This window comes from Sparassis crispa (genome assembly GCF_003851025.1).
Source record: "Sparassis crispa DNA, contig_000008F, whole genome shotgun sequence".
Lineage (NCBI taxonomy): Eukaryota > Fungi > Basidiomycota > Agaricomycetes > Polyporales > Sparassidaceae > Sparassis > Sparassis crispa.
This window is the reverse complement of record NW_020939755.1, coordinates 592,632-617,057: the sequence shown is the minus strand read 5'-3', so window position 1 is coordinate 617,057 and position 24,426 is coordinate 592,632. Positions and strand designations below refer to the sequence as shown.

Genomic DNA, 24,426 nt, shown 5'->3' with positions numbered 1-24,426 from the left:
ATCACCAACACGTTTCTCACTTGTGTTCAGAAGTGAAACCTTCATCTTACGACTCTATGCTACGAAATAATAGAGATTCTCACCTGACCCGCCAAATATGGTCACCCCCATCCTTACGATTCGTTTCTACGATTGCTTTCGTCGGTTACAATCTCGTTCTGATTGCACTGCTTGAAGTCTTCATCCGCCTGTCTCCATACAACCCACCACGCAGTTCAGGGATCAAATTCGCCTGGACATACTTACCGACAGCATGCCTTATGATTGTCGAGTGGGTATGGGCAGCATACGACCTGCAGGTTAGACTCCTCACGCCTTGGGCCGAACTTTCACGCGGCACCGCTCCCGAGAAGGTCTGGAAGCTCGACTATTTCGGATGGAACTATTTCGTAGGATTGTGGTACGCCGTCAAGAATCTGCATTTGGCGGTTCTGCTATGTTTTCTTGGAGTCTGGCTTGCCGCATTGGCTGGAGTTGCCTCAACATCGTTGTGGACGATCCAGATACAGTCTACCACACCGTCTACCAACCTTATGCTCACGTCTCACCTGAATCCGAATTCTTTATTCTGGGAGGTGAACAACACTCAGTCTTCCGATGCATCTTACATCACACCTTTCCTTGGTCATATTGTCTTTGACCTCGCGCGCTCGCCGTGGGTAACGCCTGACAATGTCATTATTGAACCCTTCGCTCTTCCGTCTGGATCTCTATATTCATCTAGTGCGACATCATTGGTCGCACAGACGAAGGGGTACTCCGCCAGCCTTAACTGCAGCTCCGCAACTGCCAATTTTCGTGGAGATTTCCTGTCGGTAACAGACTCCCTTAATTCCACAGCATACCTAGTTGACGTTGAGGCTTGGGGGTGCACGAGGACGTATAATCTTAGTTGGGCAATTTCATACCCTACAGGAGCATCAGCAAAAGTGCACTTTTGTTACCATCGGTTATATAGCATTATAATCTACAAAATCCATTACAATGATCAAAATCATTGAGCAAAGTTGTAATGGATAGTAACTTCTCTACGGTGGTTCCGAACTTTTCTCAACGTCTTAAATTATTCAGTAATCCATTCGCAACCAACCTAATCTATTCCGAATGCACGGAATTCTCGGGACTTATTATAATGGATTCCGAGCTTTATAAGGCATTGTGATACTCTTGTAAGCAGTACCAATGGAGGACTTACGACGGCTGTATAAACAGACTTGCTCCTCGCGGGCAGGGCAAGAAATGCAGTAATCATAGTACAATATTACATACAACAGGTGTGACTATCAATACAGAGCCCATGAAGCCCACATGAGCCCATGGAGATAACAACACGACACTGAACAATGCAGGAGCACAGCACAAAAGCCGAAGGGAGCATGAGAGCTGAACATCACAAGCTGGGACAAGAAGAGCAAGACAACCACAGGAAAATGAGCATGGAGTCCGAGAGAACGCAGGAAAGATACGAGTGAGTGAGAGGCGGTGAGAAGGCACCTTAAGCGAGCGACAGTGAACCACAACCAGAGAGACAGTGAGAGGGGAGAAATATGAGGTTGGCAGTCTGCGCACATAAGGCTGTAAGATGTCACAGTACATGATGCATACATCGAGGTACTTACTGTCTATAGTGATGTTGAAATGGAGGCGGACAGTAGTATGTGGCACCGAATTCTCTCCGCATTGCCAGACCGTTGCGACCGTTCTCGGTCCGGCAGTTTGCGCGATCATTCTCGTCGGCCTCGGTTCAAGGGATTTGACTATAATACAATAATTCAGTATGGTGGCGCAGGCATGAACACGTACTCTCATTCCACCACTGAACAGCAGAATCCGGCTATGTGCATGCATTCCCCAGTTCGTTGAATAGACCGACAAAGTTCTGGAAAAACTCCGCGGTGCCAAAATTCGCCATCACGCTCCGATGCATCTGAGAGTTCAGTCATGGCACATGCTCCGGAAATTCGCGCAGGCACTCACAGGCTCGCATATCTAGAGTATCACCGCGTGTGCAACGCCAACATGATCGAGCACCTAAACGCACGGCTTGATGCCACTGTGGAGGAGAGGGCGAAGAGGATGAGCGCGATGCATGCAGGCTCAACTGGGCAACAAGATGGGTGTGCATTGCTGTAGACGACGCTTCGAGATGAACGAACGGACGAGGTTGCGTAACGTCACCTTCCCCGAGCAATAGCTATGATGTCATTTCGGAACATCACAAGTAACAAGAACTCACCGCCACGAGGAAGGGGCTTTGTATCGCCGGTATCCACACAAAGGGCCTGTCTATAATAAGGAATCCATCAGCTACATTATCATGCAGACAATGATACGTACTCATGATATCCCCCACAGTTTCTGGGGATTGCACGCCGCCTCGCTGTGTATTGATGGTGACTAAACTCGGTATATGCATCCTGCATGGACACAAAGCATGAAGTCAAGGCAGTTAAGGGAGGCTGTACAGGCACCTGTTCGTGCTCAATATGATCGTATTCCCAATTAGCGGCAGAAAAGAAGAAATGACTCAGAGATACTTAGCACCTACCATACTCGGATAGGCATGAGAGGAGCGGAAGAGCAAGAGTGCATCACTTCGGAGGCAAAGCTCATAGGAAGTCTCTTGGAGAAGGGTCTTTTGGAGAGCAGCAGAAGGACAGGAAAAGTCAGTCGTAGGCGGGAGGGGAGCAGCGTTGGCGGGAACCAATTCTACGGGGTTCTTGATATCTTGAAGTCATCAGTAAAGTGGGAGGATACAAGGAGAAGGAACGAGGGAGTATTTGACGCCAGAGGGGACTCGCCGTCCATTATATACGCCAGGGTTAAGGTATGCAAGGAGAACAAGCTACTACGTCATCGCTCTTACTTCCAAATCGGGAAGAGTCGCTACGGGCTTAGGCCTTAGGGCTTTGGATTTTCACCACTAGAGTATGGTAGCTATAGGTAATTAGTTAGGTAGGTAGATTACCGGCATTGAACATTTTGACGTGGAGCACCGGATGCCTCAAGATCCTATCAATATATTCTCGGCACATTTATGCAGTGACGGAATGCAAAACTCGCAGCAAACGTAGAGATTCGAAGGTGGCCCGCAAAGGAAGCAATACTAATCTCGGAGGGCGCGGTGTGTCCAAACCGTTCAGTAGATCGTTCTGGCTGGACTTTAAGCTTTACGCCGTGCGCGTGCCAACCAGTCGATCGACTGTTTTTGGGTCTCCCTTCGTAGTTGCTCCTGTGATTTGACAAAAATTCGCTCAACATTACAAGCACTTTGTACTCCTATATCTACCTTACATAGCATTGCAGCACATTGCGATGCCATTGCGACGAATTGTCTATATTACTGAGCATTGCAATACATTGGGAAGGATTACGGAGGTTGTAATAGAATCCGAGGGCTTGCAATGCCGTTCTAATCTCTTACTACGTACAGGCAAGTATTACAATCGTCAGAATCTATTGTAACAATTGTGCACTTTTGCTGATGAGATGCCATGGGAACTCCTAGTTAGTCTCTGAATCCCAATTCTCAAGATTAGTATATGGATGTATCTTCCACCCAGGTGACCAACCGAATGCTACGACCTGGGATGTTGGCTTTGTGTTTAACCATACATGTCCTGGATTATCTTCCGTGGCAGTTCAAACTATATGCTACTACTCTGACAACTCTTGCTCGATGAAGGCTGCAATATCATGCGCATCTACCTACATGGAGCATACCATGGATGTCACCTTCACACTCAAACCATCTGTATCTGTATCAGCCTCGATTGTGCTGGGTTCCTCAAAGCCATACATTTTTTCGGGTTCAAATAGCGTGCTGCAGTGGATCAATCTTGTCAATGGAACATCAACATTGTTACCTGGCCTCTCAACTGACCCTTTAGAATCATGGCCCAGCGATGCAACTGGAGACCCCACTGCTGTCACCGATCTTATGAATGTCAGTTATCCCGCTTGGATGTGGCTTCTCGCTCATGCTACAAATATGACCTTGGAGGACTTCAGGGACGTGGACAGGTTGCAGAATGCAACCACTTCCACCTTTGAAAACATGTGGCCTGATTTTGCACAGGCTAACCTCATGGTTGACCCTGATACCTCTGGATCATCTTCAACTACGGTTGATGGCATGGTGCACAGCAGTGATCTGAAACTTATCGCTCACCCCCTTAGTGTGCGTCTAGCCCAAGGTACTTTGTCCGCCCTCATCTTCGTCGTCATCGGCGTGTACATTCTGTGGCCGCAGACAGTGCTACCACGAGATCCTTCATCTCTCGCTGCGCTGGCTACTCTGTTGGCTGCGAAGGAAGGCACGATTGATTTGGACAAGGTAGTGTCCGATACGGAGGGAAAGTCAGTGAGTTCGAATCGATCCGAGATGCAGCTTCGCTTCGAGGAAGGGCTCGCCACCGTCAAATCAAGCGACTCTACGGTATGTCTGTTACAATCCAAGCTACTCTGGAAGCTAAACCATTTGGGCTAGATTACGCCACTTCGGCAACAGGGTGATGGCACCTTGCCGATGTGGAGACCACTCACTCTACATCCCATTACAGGTACCACCCTGGCTGTTCTCATTGTGGGAACCATCGTTGCGTTACAGTACACATATCGCTACAGCATGTCACACCACGGCTTCGGCGATTCCGACACCAAGTCAAGTGCCCTGCAAACCTTGCGAAATTACGTCGCACTGATTTACATCTTCATTCTCATCATCATGCTATCCTCGTATCTGAGTGCCATCCAGGTGCTTGATTCTTATATTTCTCTGGCACGCTCGCCAATGCGGGCACACAGCACGGTGATGTATGCGCCCGCGTCTTGTACACAAGTCGGTCTCGTGTGGCACGCCACTCAGCATCACAGTATAGTGGGACTCTTATGTGCAGCCATGCTCATGACCCTCCCGTTTCTCAAGATTGCAGTAGCCGGTCTGCTCATCACTACCTCCACTCTCCATCAGAGCCCAGTCGCACTTAATTGGACTGGGACGTTCAACAACACCTACAACTTCGGGTCTTTCTTTGTTATAAACGAGAATGGCAGCGCATTTCCTACGGGGTTTCAAAGTGGCTGCCCTGTTGGTCTTGTAGATTGTCCGGTCCCTGGGTGGTCAACAATTTTGTCCCAGATACCACAATTCGGACTGTTGCTCCCGGATTGGGTGATGGCAACCGATGCTGTCGGCGTGGTCGACGTGGATCCACTTGGGTGGCTGTTGGACAGCGTAAATGTGACTGTCCCTTTGCCGATGGTCAGCGCGCAACTTTTCAACTGCTCAGCGCTGGAGTCATCGGATTACAATTACACAGTCGGGTTCCTTGAAGGAGTCATATTTCCGAATGAGAAGCCTGGACTCATCGTCCAATTACCCCCATCGCTTGATCCTGTCACCTGTTCAAACGCAAATGACTGGGCGTGTCCGTCTGGTGAGGTTCCGAACCAGGTGATGTTAACTCTCCCGCAAAAGCCGGGGTACTTTGGGGAAGCCAATGCGCTGTATGGCGGATACATATTCTACTATGGGAAGACACAAGACAACAATGCTAGCCAGATCACGGATCTCATCATCGTGGAATGTGCTTACAACATAACACAGTAAGTCTGATGGTTTGTACCATGTGTGGATGACGCTGTCTCACTTCGTATTGTGATAGATCAACAAAGCAAGTCACCATAACCAAGTCCAACACAAGCACTGTACCGATTCTCACCATCGATCAATCCTCTGTGCGCGATGCCGAAATCGTCATTGATCATGGTACGGACGACGGCAACCTGCCTTATTTCATTTTCCCAGTTTTTCCGCTTGCGACGAACGCCAGTCAGGCGTTCGACACTTTCAATCAGATCCTAACCCTACGAAATATATCAGCACCACTTAGCGCGTTCCTGGACCCCTCCTACCTCATACCTGCTGTGCAGGAGTTGTACACCGCATTTTGGGCTATTTATGCCAACGTATACATGCGGTTGCCCGTGAATCGCTCTGACGCCAGTCATCCAGGTCAGATTATCGAAGGCGTCATGGTGGGCAACGTCACGTGCGTCAGCCAGGCAAGTGTCCCTACGCGGGTCATTCAAGCACTCCTCGGCGTGATCCTCGCATGCGCACTCATGCGACAGCACTGATATGGAGCACAGGCAACGCGCTGCCTTTCTCTCCAACCTCTATCGGTGCTCAGCTGCGGCTGATCGTGAGCAGTAGGTTCTCGGAGCTCGAGGTGCTCGGTGAGGATGTGGACAACAACGAGCTTGGGAAGACGCTGGACAGCTATCGGTTTGCATTAGGATGGAGTAACGACATTGACGGGGTGACATGATTTGGTGTGGACATTGTCGACGAAGCTCATCTATAGGAAGATATTTGGAGGTACAGGAGGGTCTTCGTGGTTGACTTCGGAGGTCACGAATGATGAGATATTACTCGTACGTCATACTAGTAGGACTATTGTATAAATTCATCCGAGAAACTTCGCGAGGTACTGTATCAAGTTCTGGAATCGCTTGCTACGCTCTCCCCAGTGCTATCCCGATGCAATGAGAGATGGTGGAATTCGGCGCGTCAATGCATGTCGCGGTAGCGCGTGGCTTGTCCTCTAATTGTCCTTCATTAAGGAGTCCTTGCTTCATCTGGCCATCAGGAAAAACCTCCCAGCGCAATTGTGAAGAATTGTATGATAATTGTGGATAATTCACGAGAATGAGAAAATTTGGAGTGCATTGTGAGGAAAGTCACTCAATTTCTCAACTTCAATGACATCAAGAAAAACCTCCCAGCACAATTGTGAAGAAATGTATGATAAATGTGGATAATTCACGAGAACGAGAAAATTTGGAGTGCATTGCGCACTGAGGAAAGTCGCTCGATTTCTTGACTTCAATGATGATCTGATTTGAAAACCTCATAATTACATGTAAATTGTATGGTAATCAGAAACTCTACTGGGGGGCTCTTGGAAAACAGTTCTTCTAGAACACTCTCAAAGAGAATTGTCAGCTGAACTACTGCTTACCATGATCACACAGCAAAAGCAGAAACAGCAGGGTTCACCGGCTCGACACTCAGCAAAGATGGCCGTAAATGCAGTGCAGCCGGTTCGAAGTGATCCGAATGGTGTATTAGATGTTGCCGATGCATCCAACTGAGTGAGATGGGTAAGAACACGAGGCGGGCAAAAATGCGATACAGCAGATGCAAGGTGTACGAAGATGCGAGGTGGGAGAGGTGGAGGAGGCGGGATGCAAGGGCGAGATGTAAGGCGAGATGTGGAGGCCGGACAGACGCAGTCAGCGATGCAGGTAAGGCGGGGGTATGCCGGGCGAGGTGGGGGATACGAGCTGCAAGATATCAAGAAGGGAGATATGTACAAAGTGCAGGATATGGGTAGAGGTGACTGGTACCTGACCGGTGACAATACAATTTGCAAGGGTGAGGCACGCGTCGTCGCTCAGGAATTGCTAAAGTCCAATGGCACGTGATGACGTTGATTGGACCAAACAGGAGCAAGCACTGGTTCACTGCCGTCTTTTCTCTTCTTCATATTCACGGCTTTGTTGTGGGACCCGCAACACTTATTCTATGGTACGTGCTTTCTCTGTTACTGTTGAAGGTATGCGGATTAGCAATCCGGCATCTACGGAAAGGTCCGGGAAAGGTCCGTAGGGTTAGGATTAGTAAGGACAATGTCCCAAGAACAGTCTGGTAATTTCTAGTCTTTTAGTTTACAGTATATAAGGAGCTGAACAGGCTCCTAGGTAGCTAACTAATTTCTATCCTCTTCTACTCGTAGCCCGAGGTGCAGTTGCTTACAGTTACTCCTCACGGATGCATTTAACGAAGCTGATATTGGCATGCAATGCTAGGCATAGTCTTGTGTAGCAGCATAAGGGTAACACTCGAGGTGCGTCATTACGCTCTATGTGCCTCGCTGAAAGACTAACTCGGATACTAGTAAAATGAAAATATGGGGCTTCTATGGATGCTCCGACTCCGGCCCCCCTCAACACATCAAATTCAGTCGGACGCTGGAGTCGACCCGCACCACATAAACCCCCGCAGCGGTTACCACCCTCTTGCATACAATGACCCCGAGCCGTCATCTGCGAACAATCTGCACAGGCACATATGACTTCGAGGCCGTTGACTATGACTACGCACAGCCGCCCCCTCGCTCCCCTCCTGGTCCGTCAGATTGTGCACTGCTGAACAAGTACGGCAATTCCAGCGGGCTCGTCCCCTCTATCGTTTCTGCTGGCACAGATGATGCGCGGAGAAGGGGCGGCTGGCTCAGGAGGTCCACGGCTGTGAGTTTCGCTGAGCTTTTATGTCGAGAGGTTTCGGCTCGTACCGCATGCGCCCACTGGGGCGATCGGAGGGGGCACCTCTAATGACGTTGTCTTTGTGAACATGACTGCGAAACCCTCATGGCCTCTTAGGATACGAGATAGTATGCTGGCAATTTTTCTCCCTTGTTCACTGTACTGATGATCCCCACCTCAAAGTAATCAACATGCCATTGGGAGTGTCCCGCCATTGTATGATCCCCTTTCCTTCCGTGCATACCAAATTCACCCTCTGTTCAATATTTTGTAGATCGTATTGAGGCATATTGAACACACTCAGGGTGATCCGCAGCAGCGTGGAAATGTCAACCAAGCCCCGCAGTACCAGTAAGTTTCCTTTACTCCACACCATCACACGCTCAAATGCTCCAGGTAATGAGTACACTGTATGTGTGTCTACGTCTCTCGGCATGCGGGTGCAGGGCCTGATCACGTTGGGCCGAGCCCGTCGCCTTCGATGTTACCTCCTCCATCCATGTCAAGCACTTGTTTCCTACACCCGGTGCATCACACGAACTCATGTAACATGTTTTCTAACCCCTCTCTTCGATCTTTTTGGTGCATAACATCCGCCCCCATTGTTGTGCTTCCTGTTAAGTACTCATGCAGGGCTATCCAGGGCAGTATGCAAGTGACCTGATGATGACTTACGTATCTCTTTGAGTATCGTACTTCATACCGTCTAATAACAAGCTCGTTTTCCTACTGTATTGTTGAGTAAATGAGGCCTGATTCATTGCCACAACATGTATAATAGCAAGAATTGAAGAGAAAACCCTGTAACAAATGTGTCTAATGTTGAGAAATGTTGAGAATTAAGGGGTGAAATCGGCAGGGGCCGTCTATTTCATGTAATTCTCAACAATGTTGATAATCGCTGGAACGCAGAGAATCTCGACTATTCCTGACAATTAATATATAATTCTGACCAATTTGCGCGGGAGGTTTTCCCTGATGTGAATGTGACGACTTAAGCCTCTACTGCGACACATCTCAGCAGCTCACATTCTCTGTATCTTAGAACAGAAAACCCGTAACACAAGTAAGATCTATTTGGATGGCTCGAGGACTCGACGTGAGGATTCCTGCTTGATCTATCAAGTAGTCTCTCGACTGCAGGCTGAACCCCTAAAAATTGGCAAACGACGAGCTAGATATGGGTAATTATAGGTAATTATATACATCCGTCAGTACTTCGAAAAGTCTTTAGATGAACGCTGGCCTTGGTGGAAGATCTGCATTGACCCGGAGGAAGCCAAGGCCGACGCAGATATGGGCGACACTGAAGATGTTAGAGCCGAGCCATCTTCGGATGCAAAGCTTTTATCTGGTGGGTAAGCCTCATTTCGAGGCACCTGGTTTGGCTGGCCTAATTATGTGTGGCTACGTTGCTGTTGATTGTGAGACGGAGATATTTGTTTTCTTGAAGGGTGCCTGGCGATTCGAAATATTTGGAGCCGAGAAGGAGGGGGACATACTTCGCTAATCTTAACGCTTTGAAGTCGTGAACGTACCTACTCTGATACTGTATGTCATGGAGATGCCCTCGAACAGTTCACTGTGACACACAATATTTGGAATATGCACAAGATGGACGAGGAAGCGGCTGCACTATCGCTTGGCTGTCGCAGAGGTTGGCCGTCCTCTGAGTGACTTTCGAAGAGGATTTGAGCTGGTCCTGATTATATTCCATTACTTGATAGGTGAGTAGTGGTCTGCATCACCTTCTGCCTGTAGATATTCATTCTGTACTATCCAGCATACAGTCAGGCTTACGAAAAATGCCACCTTCTCCATCAAGATATTAGTGCTGGAAATGTGTTGATTGTGGAGCGATCGCACTGTGTGCCTAAGAAGTGGTGAACCGTCCGAACTTATTCGGTGAAAACCGCCCTTCACCAATAAATTTCGGCATTAATTAGTGGATAGTGATTTGGATGTGATTTCCCCTGATTTCTGATCCACCGAGTATGGTAGTGAAATTCTCCAACGACGATCCGCGTCGAAACGGTTCGGGAATTCACCACCTCCTTGTTGGTGATTTTCTGTCGCATTAAACTACCAAGTCCAATCAACCCTGCCCTAAATGTTCAAGTTTCAACGTGGCGCCTGGCGTCGTCGAGCTTCGTCGTGCGCTGGCATTGCTCAACACTGTCTCTAGCTTTGCACTTTCCAGAACTCTGCTTGGGCCAGCTAATCTGGACTGGCTTAGTCAAATTGATCTCTGGCGTTGTCTCGTCTGCTGGGCTCCATGGCTTGCTCTATGGGGAAGGTTCAATGCTTACCATGGCAAACAACAGACAGGTACGTGCAAATTTTGATGCAACGAGTGACCTCTCGGCCTTGCTACGGTATTCTGATGTCATCCTATGCCGACCAGCAGACGGCTCTGTCGTGCAGCGTGGAGCGCAGTTTTAGGCGGACGTGGTTTTAGGCGGACATGGCCCGATTTTAGGCGGATGTGGTTTCACAAATTACGAGGGAGCGTAGGATTATGTGTTCATTGCTATACCGGAACACTGTATATACGTACTAGAATTGAATCTATATTCAATGTTTCTGGTAGTGAATTCAGTTGAGCGGAACCTAGTAGAAATCAACAGTAAACAATTGGGTTCTCACGAGTCACGACTCGCCTTTCGACGCGAGGTAGTGAAATCGGACATTTTCTGGGTGATTTTCACCGCTTTTGCTCACCGAGAAAATTGGTGAAACAAGATATTGAACCCTCGAAAACCTAGTGACATTCCATATGTAAAGTAGTAATACCTCCGAAGATATCTAGTGAACGAAGTTCGGGCTTTTCACCAACTTCGTTCACTAGATATCTTCGGAGGTATTACTACTTTACATATGGAATGTCACTAGGTTTTCGAGGGTTCAATATCTTGTTTCACCAATTTTCTCGGTGAGCAAAAGCGGTGAAAATCACCCAGAAAATGTCCGATTTCACTACCTCGCGTCGAAAGGCGAGTCGTGACTCGTGAGAACCCAATTGTTTACTGTTGATTTCTACTAGGTTCCGCTCAACTGAATTCACTACCAGAAACATTGAATATAGATTCAATTCTAGTACGTATATACAGTGTTCCGGTATAGCAATGAACACATAATCCTACGCTCCCTCGTAATTTGTGAAACCACATCCGCCTAAAATCGGGCCATGTCCGCCTAAAACCACGTCCGCCTAAAACTGCGCTCCACGCTGCACGACAGAGCCGTCTGCTGGTCGGCATAGGATGACATCAGAATACCGTAGCAAGGCCGAGAGGTCACTCGTTGCATCAAAATTTGCACGTACCTGTCTGTTGTTTGCCATGGTAAGCATTGAACCTTCCCCATAGAGCAAGCCATGGAGCCCAGCAGACGAGACAACGCCAGAGATCAATTTGACTAAGCCAGTCCAGATTAGCTGGCCCAAGCAGAGTTCTGGAAAGTGCAAAGCTAGAGACAGTGTTGAGCAATGCCAGCGCACGACGAAGCTCGACGACGCCAGGCGCCACGTTGAAACTTGAACATTTAGGGCAGGGTTGATTGGACTTGGTAGTTTAATGCGACAGAAAATCACCAACAAGGAGGTGGTGAATTCCCGAACCGTTTCGACGCGGATCGTCGTTGGAGAATTTCACTACCATACTCGGTGGATCAGAAATCAGGGGAAATCACATCCAAATCACTATCCACTAATTAATGCCGAAATTTATTGGTGAAGGGCGGTTTTCACCGAATAAGTTCGGACGGTTCACCACTTCTTAGGCACACAGTGTCAGAAGACAGTACCCAGGCTGGCAAGGAAGGTCGCGTTGAAAGCTCCCAATCATTTAGGATACCCAGCATCTGTCGGTGGAAGCCGGACAAGTGGACCGCATGGTTAGTCGGTTATTTACTCGACGTCGTAACTGAGTACTGATGTATCTACGGGGAACATGTGTTGCTACAAGATTTTGACAAGGACATGTTCCTTGCGGACGAATTGGAGTCTTTCTTCAATGTCTTGCTGTACTGCAGCGCGAAGTACCTGTCATATAACTGTTCTGACACGGCGTTCTTCATGCACAGTTATTTCGATGCTTGTCTGGTTCAAAATGGATGCCGATTCTGCGGACTCCGGAGAATTGAGAGACTTCGGCCACCTCATTCGTTTTGGGCCCACCGGCTCTCAAGTGGAAGAGTATCCGCTCAATGGTCTCATCGATGAGCTCTTGTCATGGTTTTGTGTATACTACCATGTGCACAACGCCGACGATATATTGCCGTCTATCCGTGATGATTTACGTGGGAGTGCGCCGGGCGTTGATCCCGAGTCAAAGACCATTTCTAACCTACAACAAGATGGCCACTCTGAATACGAGGAATACAGAGAGGACTCGGACGACGAAAACTTATCCAAGTTCAAAGTATGACTAGAAAAGATCCGGTCAAAAACGCTCAGGAAGAACGTGAAGAAGTTGGAATCACACGTAGCGATCATCTCTGTATTTAAGAACTATCTGCAGGTTGAATGGCCGTCAGATGATAACGAAGTGAAGGAGAAGTTGACGAACGAGAAAATGAAAGCCGACACCAGGAAACGCAGTATGAATGGTGAAGAGCCGCAGCTCTCGAACAAACGGCTGAAATCAATAACTTCAAGCAACGTTGCAATGCTCACTCCCGCTGGTGGTCGCTCGCAATCTATCAACTCTTCTGGTGTCACTCCTGCGACTGGGTCACCACGCAGCGCCTCTCATTCTGTACGTGCCTTACAGTAAGCCGAGCTCAACGAGATTGTCGGAATGACAGATATGTCTGAGGGACAGGTGCGTCGCCCGCCTCGGAAATGTCCTAGAAGGTGTACCACCTTCAAACGACGGATGCGAGAGAAGGCCGTCGTCGCGGATCGCGGGCTTCCACGTCGCGCACGCAGTCATGCACCTCCACTTTGAATGCGGTCTGACCATACGAGACAGTCAGCGGGTCAGGTATTGTTGACAGCCAAATCATGCGGTCGCACATTATGGTCGTACTCATCAATCAGATTCTGGACCTGCCTCCACGCCCATCCGAATTTGGTGAGCATGCGTTCTTTCGCTATACTGTCTGCCATCAAGAACAGCGCGATGCGCACCTGGATATGGCAGTATTCCGTTCAGTGAGGACTCGTCATAGGACTTGACACCAGAGTTCAAACGCACCTGCACATCCTTACTGCGGATCTCATGGTATTTCGTTATGTCTGAAGGAAACTGAGCGTCCCTTCGACGACGTGCATCCTCCTCAGCAGCAATAAGAGCTATGCGTGACCTCTGTAGCGGAAGAATGGTGCTGTGATGTGCGTAAGAAATAGCAGACAGTGCGTCATCGTATTGAAACGAATATCGGCACTCTGACATCCTATAGAAAGACTGACAATTTTACGTGAGAGCCGCATTACAACGATAGCGAGGCCTACACACCTCGAGTTGGTTGTCTGGCCTACCATTCTTGTCCAAAAGGTCGTACTTACATTGATACAGGTCTGAGGCATTGTTCAGGTGATCTTCTGCTTGCCACTCGAACATGGTAAGCAGCTCTTCTGCATGTCGTCTCTCCAAGTCCGTTACGCGGTCCTTGACGCTCGCCGCCGTCTCCGGGTGTTCGTTCGTCCCCTTCGCCGCGGCAAGGCTGGGTGAAATGTGAGTGGTGCGCAACGTCTCCAGAAAGCTTACATACCCCGGGAAGTACGTTCCTCTGAGTTGCAACATGTCCTCCGCAAACATGCGCTGTTCGATCGCATCACGGAATGCCCGCCTCGTCGGACTTGTCGCAGAGGCGGTGTCTGCACCAATGTGCACGTTAGGAATCACAACGTCCCCTCGAACGCGGGATCGGGTGGGATCCGTGAAGCCATTCGATCCTTTACAGCGAGACATGAAGTTCCGAGCCGTCGCCAAGCGTTTAAGCGGCAAGCCTGTAAAATACTTTCACCAGCGAGGATAAGCACCAGGCTGAGCGACGGGCGAAAACATCCAACCATTCAAGTCGCATGCATGCACTGAGGTTCCAGATACCCGCGGTGCGAGACCACGTGACGAGAGTCCGCAGCTCGGACCGCTACACTCCCAGCCCAGTACTACTTGCCGCCGCATACTTTGGTTGCTGCGATCTCATACTTAGCAGCGAGGGACTCAACGCAGACACACAAGAGACATTGCAGTGAGGTCCAGTTATTGTGCCGCTATTCCTTCTGAAGAGGTTATATAGTCTCGCGCTTAGCTGCCAGGCTGTGTATCCCTGGAAGGGCGCACGTCAGAGGCTACACGATTGTGAGAATTGGTTCGTCCTTGAAATAATGTACGCTTTTGCTCTTCGTCTGATCGTTTATGATGTAGGATTAATTGCTCCAATAACCCTCAGATTGTATCTAAGAATTGTGACGACAGTGCTGAAACACTAAGGCATTACAACTCAATACTTCTTCCATGCAACCTACTAGACGCGAAAGCCTCTTCCTCTCATCGTCTCTTAGCCGCGGCACTTCTCTTACCAGAAACGGGTCTCATGAGAGCCTCTCTGCTCATCCCCTGCTCTCCCCGACACCTTCGATCATCCAGCCGGCCTCCTCGTCGTCCTCTGTTGATTCTCATAATTCTGCATCTCCTTCAAATTCGAACGAAACTCCTCCGCGATATGTCCCATATACTCCGCGACAGCGTGTCGCACCTACGTCCGTCACGACCGGGACTACGATGCATCCGAATATAAACTCTGCTCCACAGCAACATTCCTTCCAGGGTGACGCCACCAGTAAGCTCCAGCTTATGAACCTGAAGGCTGCCGCACAGCGTATTGGGTTGGATATTAACAGCGCAGGATGGGCCATTCTTGAGCGGCTCAGTGAAGAGACGGATCATGGTCCGGAGTGGAATGAAATTTGGAATGCGCTATCTGTAGGGAAGGTACGATACTACTTTCAATGAGTGGGCAAAATTTCACGGATTTCAGGCGACGCTCTTATTACCTCTCGAACCACACTCTCATCACGACCCGATCACTCCAGAATTTCTGAAAGACCACATCGCCCTATGCGACGATACTGTGCGAACTAGTTCGCCTATAGTGACGCTGTCCGGTCTGCGCGGCTCACTGGCAAAGTAGCATCGCATTTTTTATGTCGAGGATTGTACTGACGTCTGCACCTTCAGTGACACTCTGACCCTCCGCTCCGCCCTCCAGCCCGCATCAAAACCTTTCCAAGCTCTACTCTCGCCTTCAACTCGCACTTCCGCCCTGTCGGCACTGCCACCTTTACCCCTGCCACTCGAGCCGCCTTCACCAACACCCTCTTCTCCTGCGTCTGTCACTGGAGCATCATACCCTACGTATACAATTTCTTTGCATCCGGCTCCACTACCACTTCCTCCACGGCCGCAAGCAATCGCCAAACCTCCGCTTCCCCCTCGCCCCGGTACGCGTGTTGTTTCCGCGCCTCACGGTCCACCACAGCCGGCTGTGCAAACCCATGGATCCCGGCTATCAAATCCATTTGCGTCCTTCTTCGCGCGTGCAACACCCCCAGCGAGCCCCACAATGTCAACTTCATCTCTCCAACCCGAATCTACACCACTTGGCCCGTTACCCTCGGTCTCGTCAGGACCCACCTTACACCAGGGCGCAGTATCCCCGGCACAGGCCTCAGGCAGCGGCTCGGCCTCAGACGGCGCGTCTGAACACGCGCTCGGCGTACCTGTGTACACCATCTCGGCGCGCATCGACCGCACGCAGGTCGCGCCCGCACTCGCACGTGCGTTGACGAAGGAGTTGCATGCTGCGCTAGCGGATGCTGGTGTACCCGAGTATGCGGCCGAGCGAGTGGAGAATTTTGTCGGCCCGCTGTTTCCACTCGTGCGCGCTGGACCAGAGGCGGAGAAGGATGCAGTTACGAAGAGTGCTCCGCGGATAGCGAACGGAGCAGCAAAGGGTGCGGGAGCTGGTGGGAGGAGGAACCGCGAAGGGTTGTGGGTTGTGGTTCCCGCAGCGCCGGGGGCAGACGAGACTGCGGCGCGGTTCCAGGAGTTTTATGTGGAATTGGAGGACCTAGTGCGAGAACGCCTCAAGGAGCACGGCCATGGTCACGAGCACTTGCATGGTGTATTGAGGAAAGGACATTTCCATGACGTACATACTGAAGAGAGTAGTGGGACTGGAAGTGGCAGCGGGAGCGGAAGTGCGGAGGAGACGGACCGGGAGAAGGAAAGGGAATGGGATACGGAGAACGAGAGGGACGAAGGAGATGAAGAGAAGCGAGACGCACAAGTACGCGATATCATGGATGGCGTGGAACGCGTCATTTGTTCGATGTTCTACGACAGGTGCGTTCGATATTTCATGTCCTGAAACACTGCGTGGTACTTATACTGATCACTGTTCGCACTTCAGGCTATTTCTTCCAGTAACCGCCGACGATGCATCCCATGACGAGGCCCTTTCAAGTCGGATCGCCGCTGTGAACTTGCTGGACCTTGGGCTGGCACATTTGGGCGTTGATGTGGGTAAAGCGGGCGCCGAGGTCGAGGCTGTAGTAAGGGCGTGTGGGCAGAGTAAGTTTAGATCTGTCCGTCTTTGCACGCTCTATGTCCCTGCATGCTTCCGAGATCTTCCCTTACGAGCAACGTTTTGAATTTCACAGCTCTCGTGCAGCTTGATCAGGCGTGTCGTGCCCCTGCAGACAAGGCCGCCATTCTTGTCGCAGCGCATAAGATTATTGTTGGTGAGAATGTCCATGCCTTACACAATTGCTACACTTATGCATAATTTGCAGACGGCCTCTCCAGGTTGCCTCCCATCAGACTCAAATCCGAGGACGAAATTCTCGATGACAATACCCCACGCGCGTCGTCGTTCGGAAAGCAAAGTGCTGATGAAGACGAGGACGATGAGGATGAAATGAAGAAAGTGCAATCGGGTTCTGCTGCTACGATAGTTGAACTGAAGGAACCGGCTCTGCTTTCACCAACAATCATCTTACCTCCGGACGAAGTGCCCTCTGATACCCATGCCTTGTCGCTTCATACAGACGATATTAGCCCCGCCTTACCCAATCGTAATAACTTGCTGCCAACTGATGCATCAAGCGCTCCTGACCGAAGTAGATCTTCAGAACTGACATTGTCTCGGCCCAGCTCGCCGACGCCCGTTTCAGGCGACATCATCTTACCCCTCATGATCTTTGCTGTGGTCAAAGCGAATCCGCCCCGGCTTGTGTCAAATCTTCTCTATATTCAACGTTTTCGCCGCGAGGGCGCTGGAGGAGGCGAGGAAGGCTACTGTCTGATCAACCTGATGGCCGTCGCAGAGTTCTTGGAGAACGTTGATCTAGCAGCCCTCGGACTGGGAGAGAGCGAGAAGAATGTCATCAGGTATGTTCCTTTTGTCTTACTTTCCGGCCTACCCCCAAGAAAGACAGCCTGAGTTGCTGGGTTGCGCCTCTGTCGTTTCTCGCACCCCCTTTGTGCTCCAGCGTCTCACTGATAATTGTGCCCATGATCATTATGCACAGTGCCGCCGCTCTCAGCCCCATCCCCGTTACACGCTCTGGCCTCATCTCAGGGTCCCAACCTTCATCTCCGCTGGCCGTCAATCCGAGCTTGCGCGGCCGAGTTGAGCAGCAGGTCGACGCTATCGCCGGCTCTGCTAATAAGGTCATATCTGGCGTTGTAGACACATCCTTCGGTGTGCTACGCATGCTTCTTCCTGGCCAGAGCCAGGCACAGAAAACTCCCGCGGAGCCACAACTCGATACTGACGCCCCTCCTGCCGAAGAGTCTGTGCCTGCACGGCCTGGATTTACACTTCTCCGCCGTGACACCGGCTTCTCTATCGCAAGTCTCGCTGCGTCTCTGCCTGGTGCGGCAAGTCGTGTCCGTTCCACAGGTCAGAACGAAGAGGCAGGACAGCAGATGGTGGAAGTGCCTTCCCGTCCAGGCTCAAGCCGCTCAATACGTGGCCAAGACGAGCGTTCGACGTCAGAGGAGAGTTCGAGCGAAGACGAAGAGGAATCTGAGGACGAGGAGGGCGAGCACGATACACGGAGCATTCGTAGCTTCGAGAGCATGATGAGCGGGCGGCATAGACAGCGGAAACGTGCTCCTGGGGGGCGGAAGAGCATCACGGATAGGCTGGCGAGCGTACCGGGCTTGTCGCGGTTGTCACAGTCCGCGCCACATGAGGTGACGAAGGTCCGTCCTGTCATGTTCACTCTATGTGGTGATGTTGATTTTTTTCCCGTCGGATGAATGATTACAGGGTTCGCCACCGGGCTCGCGCAAATCTTCCGTACTTTTCCCCAAGAGTGCGGCGTCCAATCGTTTGGAATCGCCAGAGTCCTCTCGCGCACCGTCCCCAATAGCAATTCGCATATCGCCACCAAATTCCCGCTTCCTCTCCTGCACCGAGGATGATATCAAGGTGTCCGAGGTGGGCGAGCTATTACGGGAGTACAGGCGGTTAGCGGAGGCGGTCCGCATGATGGGTGGGTTCCACGACGATTGAGTCATTGAGTGGCGGGGTCTTCGTGCATTTATCGATGCTTACTTGTATCTTGTTACTGCAATTTTGAGTGACCTTGACACCCTGGAATTTGTACCGCCTGGTATCACTAGATGTCTACCATACGAAATGTTGATCGCCACCGAGATACTTCTACAGCAACTATTCCAACCGCAAGGTATTCAGTATTTGAAAATGAAGGGCGTTATATATACACATATTCTGACGCGAGCAGACCGGCTGTGGAGAAGAACGAACTTTCAGCAATATTGAAGTCTGAGAATACTCTGAAAGAATGAGGTGACACAAAAAGAGGTGGTGAATCCGTTAGTTGCGCGAGCGGCGCTGAACAACCCCGCGAGAACGTTTCCCAGTAGCTAGCTGTCCAGCGGCACTGCTTCTAGTACACCACGGAGAATTAATTGCAGGTGCGACAGACGTATGAGACGCATTCTTTTGCGCCGCAATACGACTGGAACGCCTTCGACGAGGGGGCTGGCTCCAATGTGCAGGAGCATGTGAAGGTGGTGCAAGTCCCGGCTTTCCGAAGTAATATCATGATCTCTAGGCGGAGGACTCCTCATGGGCGATAACGCATTGACAAGCTCGTTCTGATGTGTACGTTCCTGAATACCACCGTCGCGTTGCATTCCATCAGAGCGCTGAGTAGGCCGACTGGCAGGAGTGGGCGGAGTGGGGACGAGCAGGACGACGAGTGCTGTCCTGCGCATTCGCAAAAGGGATTTGATTGAACGGCTGCAAGGACAACGGATACAGTACCAGTGTGAATAGATCTGAGCCGCTTGCTCGGCGGCTGCAGGATCTCATCGACCAGTGTGCGTTTCTTTCCAGTTCTGGTGTCCTTCTCGTCCTCGCCGCGATCTTCGCATGCCACCTGCGGAATCAAACCACAGAATTTCTACCATGACCGCAAGGAAAAAAATACGGAGCGACCGCGAGAAAATACCGCGGCCATTAAAGCTCTTGGAGTCCTTGAGGATGTGTCAAACGCGTACCCGTCCCACCAGGCGAATGCGTAACCGGTTAGGTGCTCCACAGCAAGCGCACTGAACGAACGAAAGGTCCGTAATGCTGTATTTGCCGCCGACGAGCCACGCTTGCTTGGAGAGGACGCTCAAGCGCGCCAAGCACGCGGAGCGATGCGCGCTGGTACGGCTCGATGGCGCTGTGCACCTTCTCAGGATGCATGTTCATGACCCACGTGGCCTGAGAAAAGTACGGGCTACAGCGTCAGGAGGGATCAGCTTCAGGTGCCACTAGTAGCCGCAATCCTTTAATAGTATTGGGACTTGCCCTCGGCCGCTGGCCTGGAAGAACAGCCAATTCAGCCGGGTGGTTTTGTTTTCGAAGGTGCAGGCAGAGATCTTATGATTCTTGTCGGATTTCTCGACGAGACATACGAGAATTGCATCGGATTCCCTAGTCGAGTGAGTTTTGGCGGGTGACACTGAGACTACGCAAGAAAAGATGGGTGCGTACGAGATGACGAAGTCATTGTTGGAGTGGTCGATGAGGGTAGGGATCCGGCCATACGAGCTGAACCAAGTGTGTGCCTCGTGCTTGCCTTCGCCTTCCATCAGGGAATGAGCACCACATTGAGAGTGCACAAGTGATAAGGGCACCTACCAGCCGTTCGGGACCAACTTGTGGGTGTAAAGCTTGAACTGCTTGCTGGACTTTGATTGTGAGTATGCTGCGAGAATGCGATATGCGTATTTATGCCTGCCAGCTCCGCCGGTCTTTGAATGGACTCCTGATCGCATCGATACCTAAAATGCGAGTCTGATGGTGAAGAAGTAAACGATGAGGATAAGTGTATCTGTAATTTATCAAGGTGAGCAGGTGAGCACGCACGGCCACCGGCTGACTGTTATAACTCTCGATTACTGTGGGGTTACAGGGCTAACGTAAGGAGCTAGCTTGGCTGGTATTATCAATCACTCAAGTGAATGCTGCGTGGCAGTTAACATGAACGCCTATCGAGTGAGCGATGGGTGCGAAGGTCCGAGTCTGCGTTATACTGGCCGCAAGAAGAACCAGAATCAGATGGTCTTTAAACTCGCGATCGTAGGTCTCGGTCAGAGGTTTGTCCATATGTAAAGGAACAGTGTGTCCGATCGAGAGAATGTGACATCTGTAAGTGGCGCACACATCGGCCAACCCACAGGAGTGACTCATCGCCAGCGATAGGATTCCGAAGCGGCAGACCTAGAAACATTCAAATCCTCTCCGAAACTATGGGTGACGTTCCTGTGGTAATCTGATGGCAAATGGGCAACACCGAAGCGAAAGCTAGAGGCTGCGGGATATATGAACTTGACTCCGTGAAATGAACCACATGAACCGACTCACGACGATGTCAATTACGTGCGGGTTAGAAAATTGCAATCAACAGCTGCTGTGGACTCTCAATTCTTCGAGTGTCTTACCCGCACATTCAATCATTCATCTGCACTGACCTCCTGGCGAAAGCATCCACATCTCCCGGAGACATTCAAGGTTGAAATCCGAGAGCATTTCAACATCCTGTTGGATGACGAGCTGACAATCAATAATCTCTACAGCAATCATTTTCAATATTTGTTGAGAAATATGAGAATTCAAGTAGACAGGATGAAGTCGACAGTCCAATTCGCTGTTGAGCGCCTATTATCTGACGCGACGCGTCTGTCCCTAGTCCGTCCTTCCCCCTTCGACAATATCAGCGACGGTGGATGTTCCTTTGTCATTCACTGTTGCAGGAACATTTCATGACTCTCACGAAACACAACTAATCCCTTCTGGCATCTTTTTCATTATCAATATCGTATAGCTGACTCGGAAAGTCGATCATGTCCTTCAGCGCGCGTCTCAGCGACACCCATCACGACAGGCGTCGTATCTCCACCGTCCGTACTGGCACCATCATCCGCGGCACCCCTACTCCCAACGCCGAAGATGCCCAGCCAAACGGGCGCACTGACAGGCGCACCGATAATCCACCGGCGGTGAGGTCCGCCCCGCGCAAGTCGTCTGTTCGGGACGCGCTGTCATCTAGGCGACAGTGCCCCCCTCTAGGTGCGCAGGACCAGTCGGGGTCACGCCCCCAGCGGGTGTCGCTCCCGCTTCCGCGGACGGTATCGTATCCGCCTCTTCCTCGCTTGAACGACGCGTCCGCTCTGCGTAGGCAAGGTTCTGGGGGTGAACAGAATGCGAACTCTTACACAACGTATGTGCCCATATTGGCTCCTTATCGTGCGACGGAGATGGCGTCTATCTCGGAAGAAGCGGCTGGAACGCAGCGGAGGTCCACGCCAATTGCGCTCCCCAGATTCGTCGCTAATGAAGCGGCAATGCGACGGCATGGTTTGGACTCTTTGTCCCCTTCCACTGTGCCCGCTCTCGCCGCCACAACCCATGATGTCAGCCCTGTATCACGTCTTCGACTCGATCCACTTTTTCACGAGAGACGGCTTGAGCTCTCTGCTGCGGATCTTAACTCTCAAACCAGCGAAAATCTCTCCAGTCCGTCAACCACGCTTCCTTTCGCAAAGGAAGTCCCAGTGAACATCGCGGCCGACGACGCCAAGTCGCCAACCCTAAATAACCCTCCCAGCCAAGACAAGGACCCAAACGTCTCCGAGAGCATCCCCTCTCCTGGCCACGCTCAGGCGCTTCCTGATCCCAACCCTAGCTGCGATGCGGGCACTATGTTGCTCGGCGACTTCTGCGGACCTAGAAAGAGACCTACCCTGAACCTGAGCACTGGCAGCGTGACTGAGGCACTATCGAACCTCACCAGCACGCAGACAGCCGTGCCCGTCGCAGACAGTATCTCTCATCCTGACCCAGCCCTCAATCTTCCGCACCCGCCGAAGGGGGTAATGCGTTCTATGGGGAGCACATCCACGTCCAATCCGGACGCAGAACCCACCATTGATCTCATCAAGCACGCACGCAGCGCGTCCGAGCAGCCCACAACCAGAGGAATCAAACGCGAACGCAGCGCGTCTCCACCGTTACGCACCTCGGCCGCCGTTGTGCGTCCAGTGATGGAGGGCTCACTGCGTTTCGCGCCGGTTCCGGAGGAGTGCCGGCGCCCGCATCCTGAATGGCAACGAAATCGCCGTGCGTGGATTGAACGTGAGTGCGCCGCGTTGCAAGGGAAGGGTTTGAAGATTTTGAAGACGTTCACGCGGTAGGTTTTGCATTAACACTGGTACTTTTCGTGCGTACGCTGATTTATACTGCGGGTTGTAGGGACGACGGAATGGTCATCGATTGGTAAGTCTTTGGGGGGGGGGGGGGGTTCTAGATATCTGAGTTTGGCTCACGAAATATTTAGGCAGAGCTGCATGCCCGTCATGTCTGACACACTTCTGCCAGCGCATCCTGACTCTCGTCCGCTCCCCAGCAGAGTTCAAGAGGTCTTCGAGGTGGACGCCCCGCCCGCCAAGCGGCCGCGCACATCTCGGCAGGAACGCTCCGCCAGGCCCGCCAGTGAGAACGGCACTGACATCATTGACGTCGACTTATCGGAGTCTACTACTGTTCCTGTCACCGCTGCACCAGCGCCTGCAGCGAAGCCCGGTGCCCTCCCACCACAGGAGAAGCCTGCTCCGCGGGACTACGCCTTCGCAACGGGACGCGCACGCCTGGCGAGCCCTGTTGTCGTTGATCTGCCCGTACAGGTGGAGTTTCGCGATGCTGATGCGGGGCCTGTGCGGGCGGGGCTGGATGCACCACGCCAGCCCGCGACGACAGACACAGAACTACCTGCTCCTTCTGCGTCCCCAGAAAAATTGGTGCGTATGCCTTCGATGGAAGAGCGGGCCGAACTGGAGAGTGCCGCCCTGGCATTTCTGGAAAGGCACGTAACGCGCTGTCAACTACCGGCACTGATTATTCACCCATCTGCGCAGATATATAGAGACTTTCGACCAGGATCGCTCCGCTCTCGCAAGCGCGTACTCGCGCACCGCGACGTTCTCCGTGCTGTCTCCCGTGCCGGACGCCCCGGGGGGCCAACATATCAAGCAGGGGCGCATGGAGATCGTCGAGGGGCTGCTCTCGCTCGACGGGAGGTGGCGCTTCTGCTCCGGCGGGGAGGCGGCGAAGGTCGATTACGACGCCGTATGCCTCGGCGAGGTCGGCGTGTTGCTGGTGTGCTATACGGGCCCACGCGCATGTGGCAAGGCCGCCGGCGGGCGGTGGGCGTGCGATCAGCGGTTTGTGTTACGGAGGAGGGAGTGGGACGAGGAGGATCGGTGAGTCGCGCATTGTGGTGTGTGCTGCGTTGTTTTGGTTATTGAGAGTGTTATGGATAGGTCTACGGATAATTTGTGGCCGCTCGTTGCGGTCTCTCATCAGATGACGGTACGGTTGTCGTGACATCTTTCCCCCCACAAATTTGCCAAGATCTACTCAATGAACGTGGATTTTTCTGTATCTTACCGTGAGATTTTACCGTGGAATTGTTGTTATATCTACTAAGACCTGCTTTGCCAATGCTCATCCCGCTTTCCTTGCTCTCAAACTTCCCCCCACTGGCCCCAGGCCCCGCAT

The 24,426-nt window shown here is 51.4% G+C and overlaps 6 protein-coding genes across 6 annotated transcripts; 5 read left to right on the top strand and 1 right to left on the bottom strand.

Moving 5' to 3' along the window:
- Nucleotides 1-56: 56 nt before the first annotated feature.
- On the top strand, nt 57-772 carry SCP_0902080 (hypothetical protein; the record flags this gene model as incomplete). Its single annotated transcript, XM_027761441.1, has 2 exons — nt 57-659; nt 725-772. The coding sequence occupies 2 exons, from the start codon at nt 57-59 to the stop codon at nt 770-772; spliced, it is 651 nt and encodes a 216-aa protein (XP_027617242.1).
- Nucleotides 773-3,679: 2,907 nt separating this feature from the next.
- SCP_0902070 (hypothetical protein) lies at nt 3,680-6,332 on the top strand (the record flags this gene model as incomplete). Its single annotated transcript, XM_027761440.1, has 4 exons — nt 3,680-4,438; nt 4,490-5,607; nt 5,667-6,016; nt 6,067-6,332. The coding sequence occupies 4 exons, from the start codon at nt 3,680-3,682 to the stop codon at nt 6,330-6,332; spliced, it is 2,493 nt and encodes an 830-aa protein (XP_027617241.1).
- A 6,108-nt stretch (nt 6,333-12,440) lies between these two features.
- SCP_0902060 (hypothetical protein) lies at nt 12,441-13,106 on the top strand (the record flags this gene model as incomplete). Its single annotated transcript, XM_027761439.1, has 2 exons — nt 12,441-12,752; nt 12,801-13,106. 2 exons carry the CDS (start codon nt 12,441-12,443, stop codon nt 13,104-13,106), a joined length of 618 nt encoding a protein of 205 aa, XP_027617240.1.
- A 91-nt stretch (nt 13,107-13,197) lies between these two features.
- On the bottom strand, nt 13,198-14,246 carry SCP_0902050 (hypothetical protein; the record flags this gene model as incomplete). The annotated part of the gene is made up of 5 exons (XM_027761438.1): nt 13,198-13,287; nt 13,349-13,462; nt 13,530-13,739; nt 13,791-13,998; nt 14,047-14,246. 5 exons carry the CDS (start codon nt 14,244-14,246, stop codon nt 13,198-13,200), a joined length of 822 nt encoding a protein of 273 aa, XP_027617239.1.
- A 549-nt stretch (nt 14,247-14,795) lies between these two features.
- Nucleotides 14,796-18,864, top strand: SCP_0902040 (hypothetical protein; the record flags this gene model as incomplete). The annotated part of the gene is made up of 8 exons (XM_027761437.1): nt 14,796-15,272; nt 15,319-15,467; nt 15,519-16,685; nt 16,753-16,913; nt 17,003-17,083; nt 17,135-17,732; nt 17,873-18,551; nt 18,619-18,864. The coding sequence occupies 8 exons, from the start codon at nt 14,796-14,798 to the stop codon at nt 18,862-18,864; spliced, it is 3,558 nt and encodes a 1,185-aa protein (XP_027617238.1).
- Nucleotides 18,865-21,713: 2,849 nt separating this feature from the next.
- On the top strand, nt 21,714-24,252 carry SCP_0902030 (hypothetical protein; the record flags this gene model as incomplete). Its single annotated transcript, XM_027761436.1, has 5 exons — nt 21,714-23,059; nt 23,122-23,145; nt 23,207-23,731; nt 23,784-24,128; nt 24,189-24,252. The coding sequence occupies 5 exons, from the start codon at nt 21,714-21,716 to the stop codon at nt 24,250-24,252; spliced, it is 2,304 nt and encodes a 767-aa protein (XP_027617237.1).
- Nucleotides 24,253-24,426: the final 174 nt, after the last annotated feature.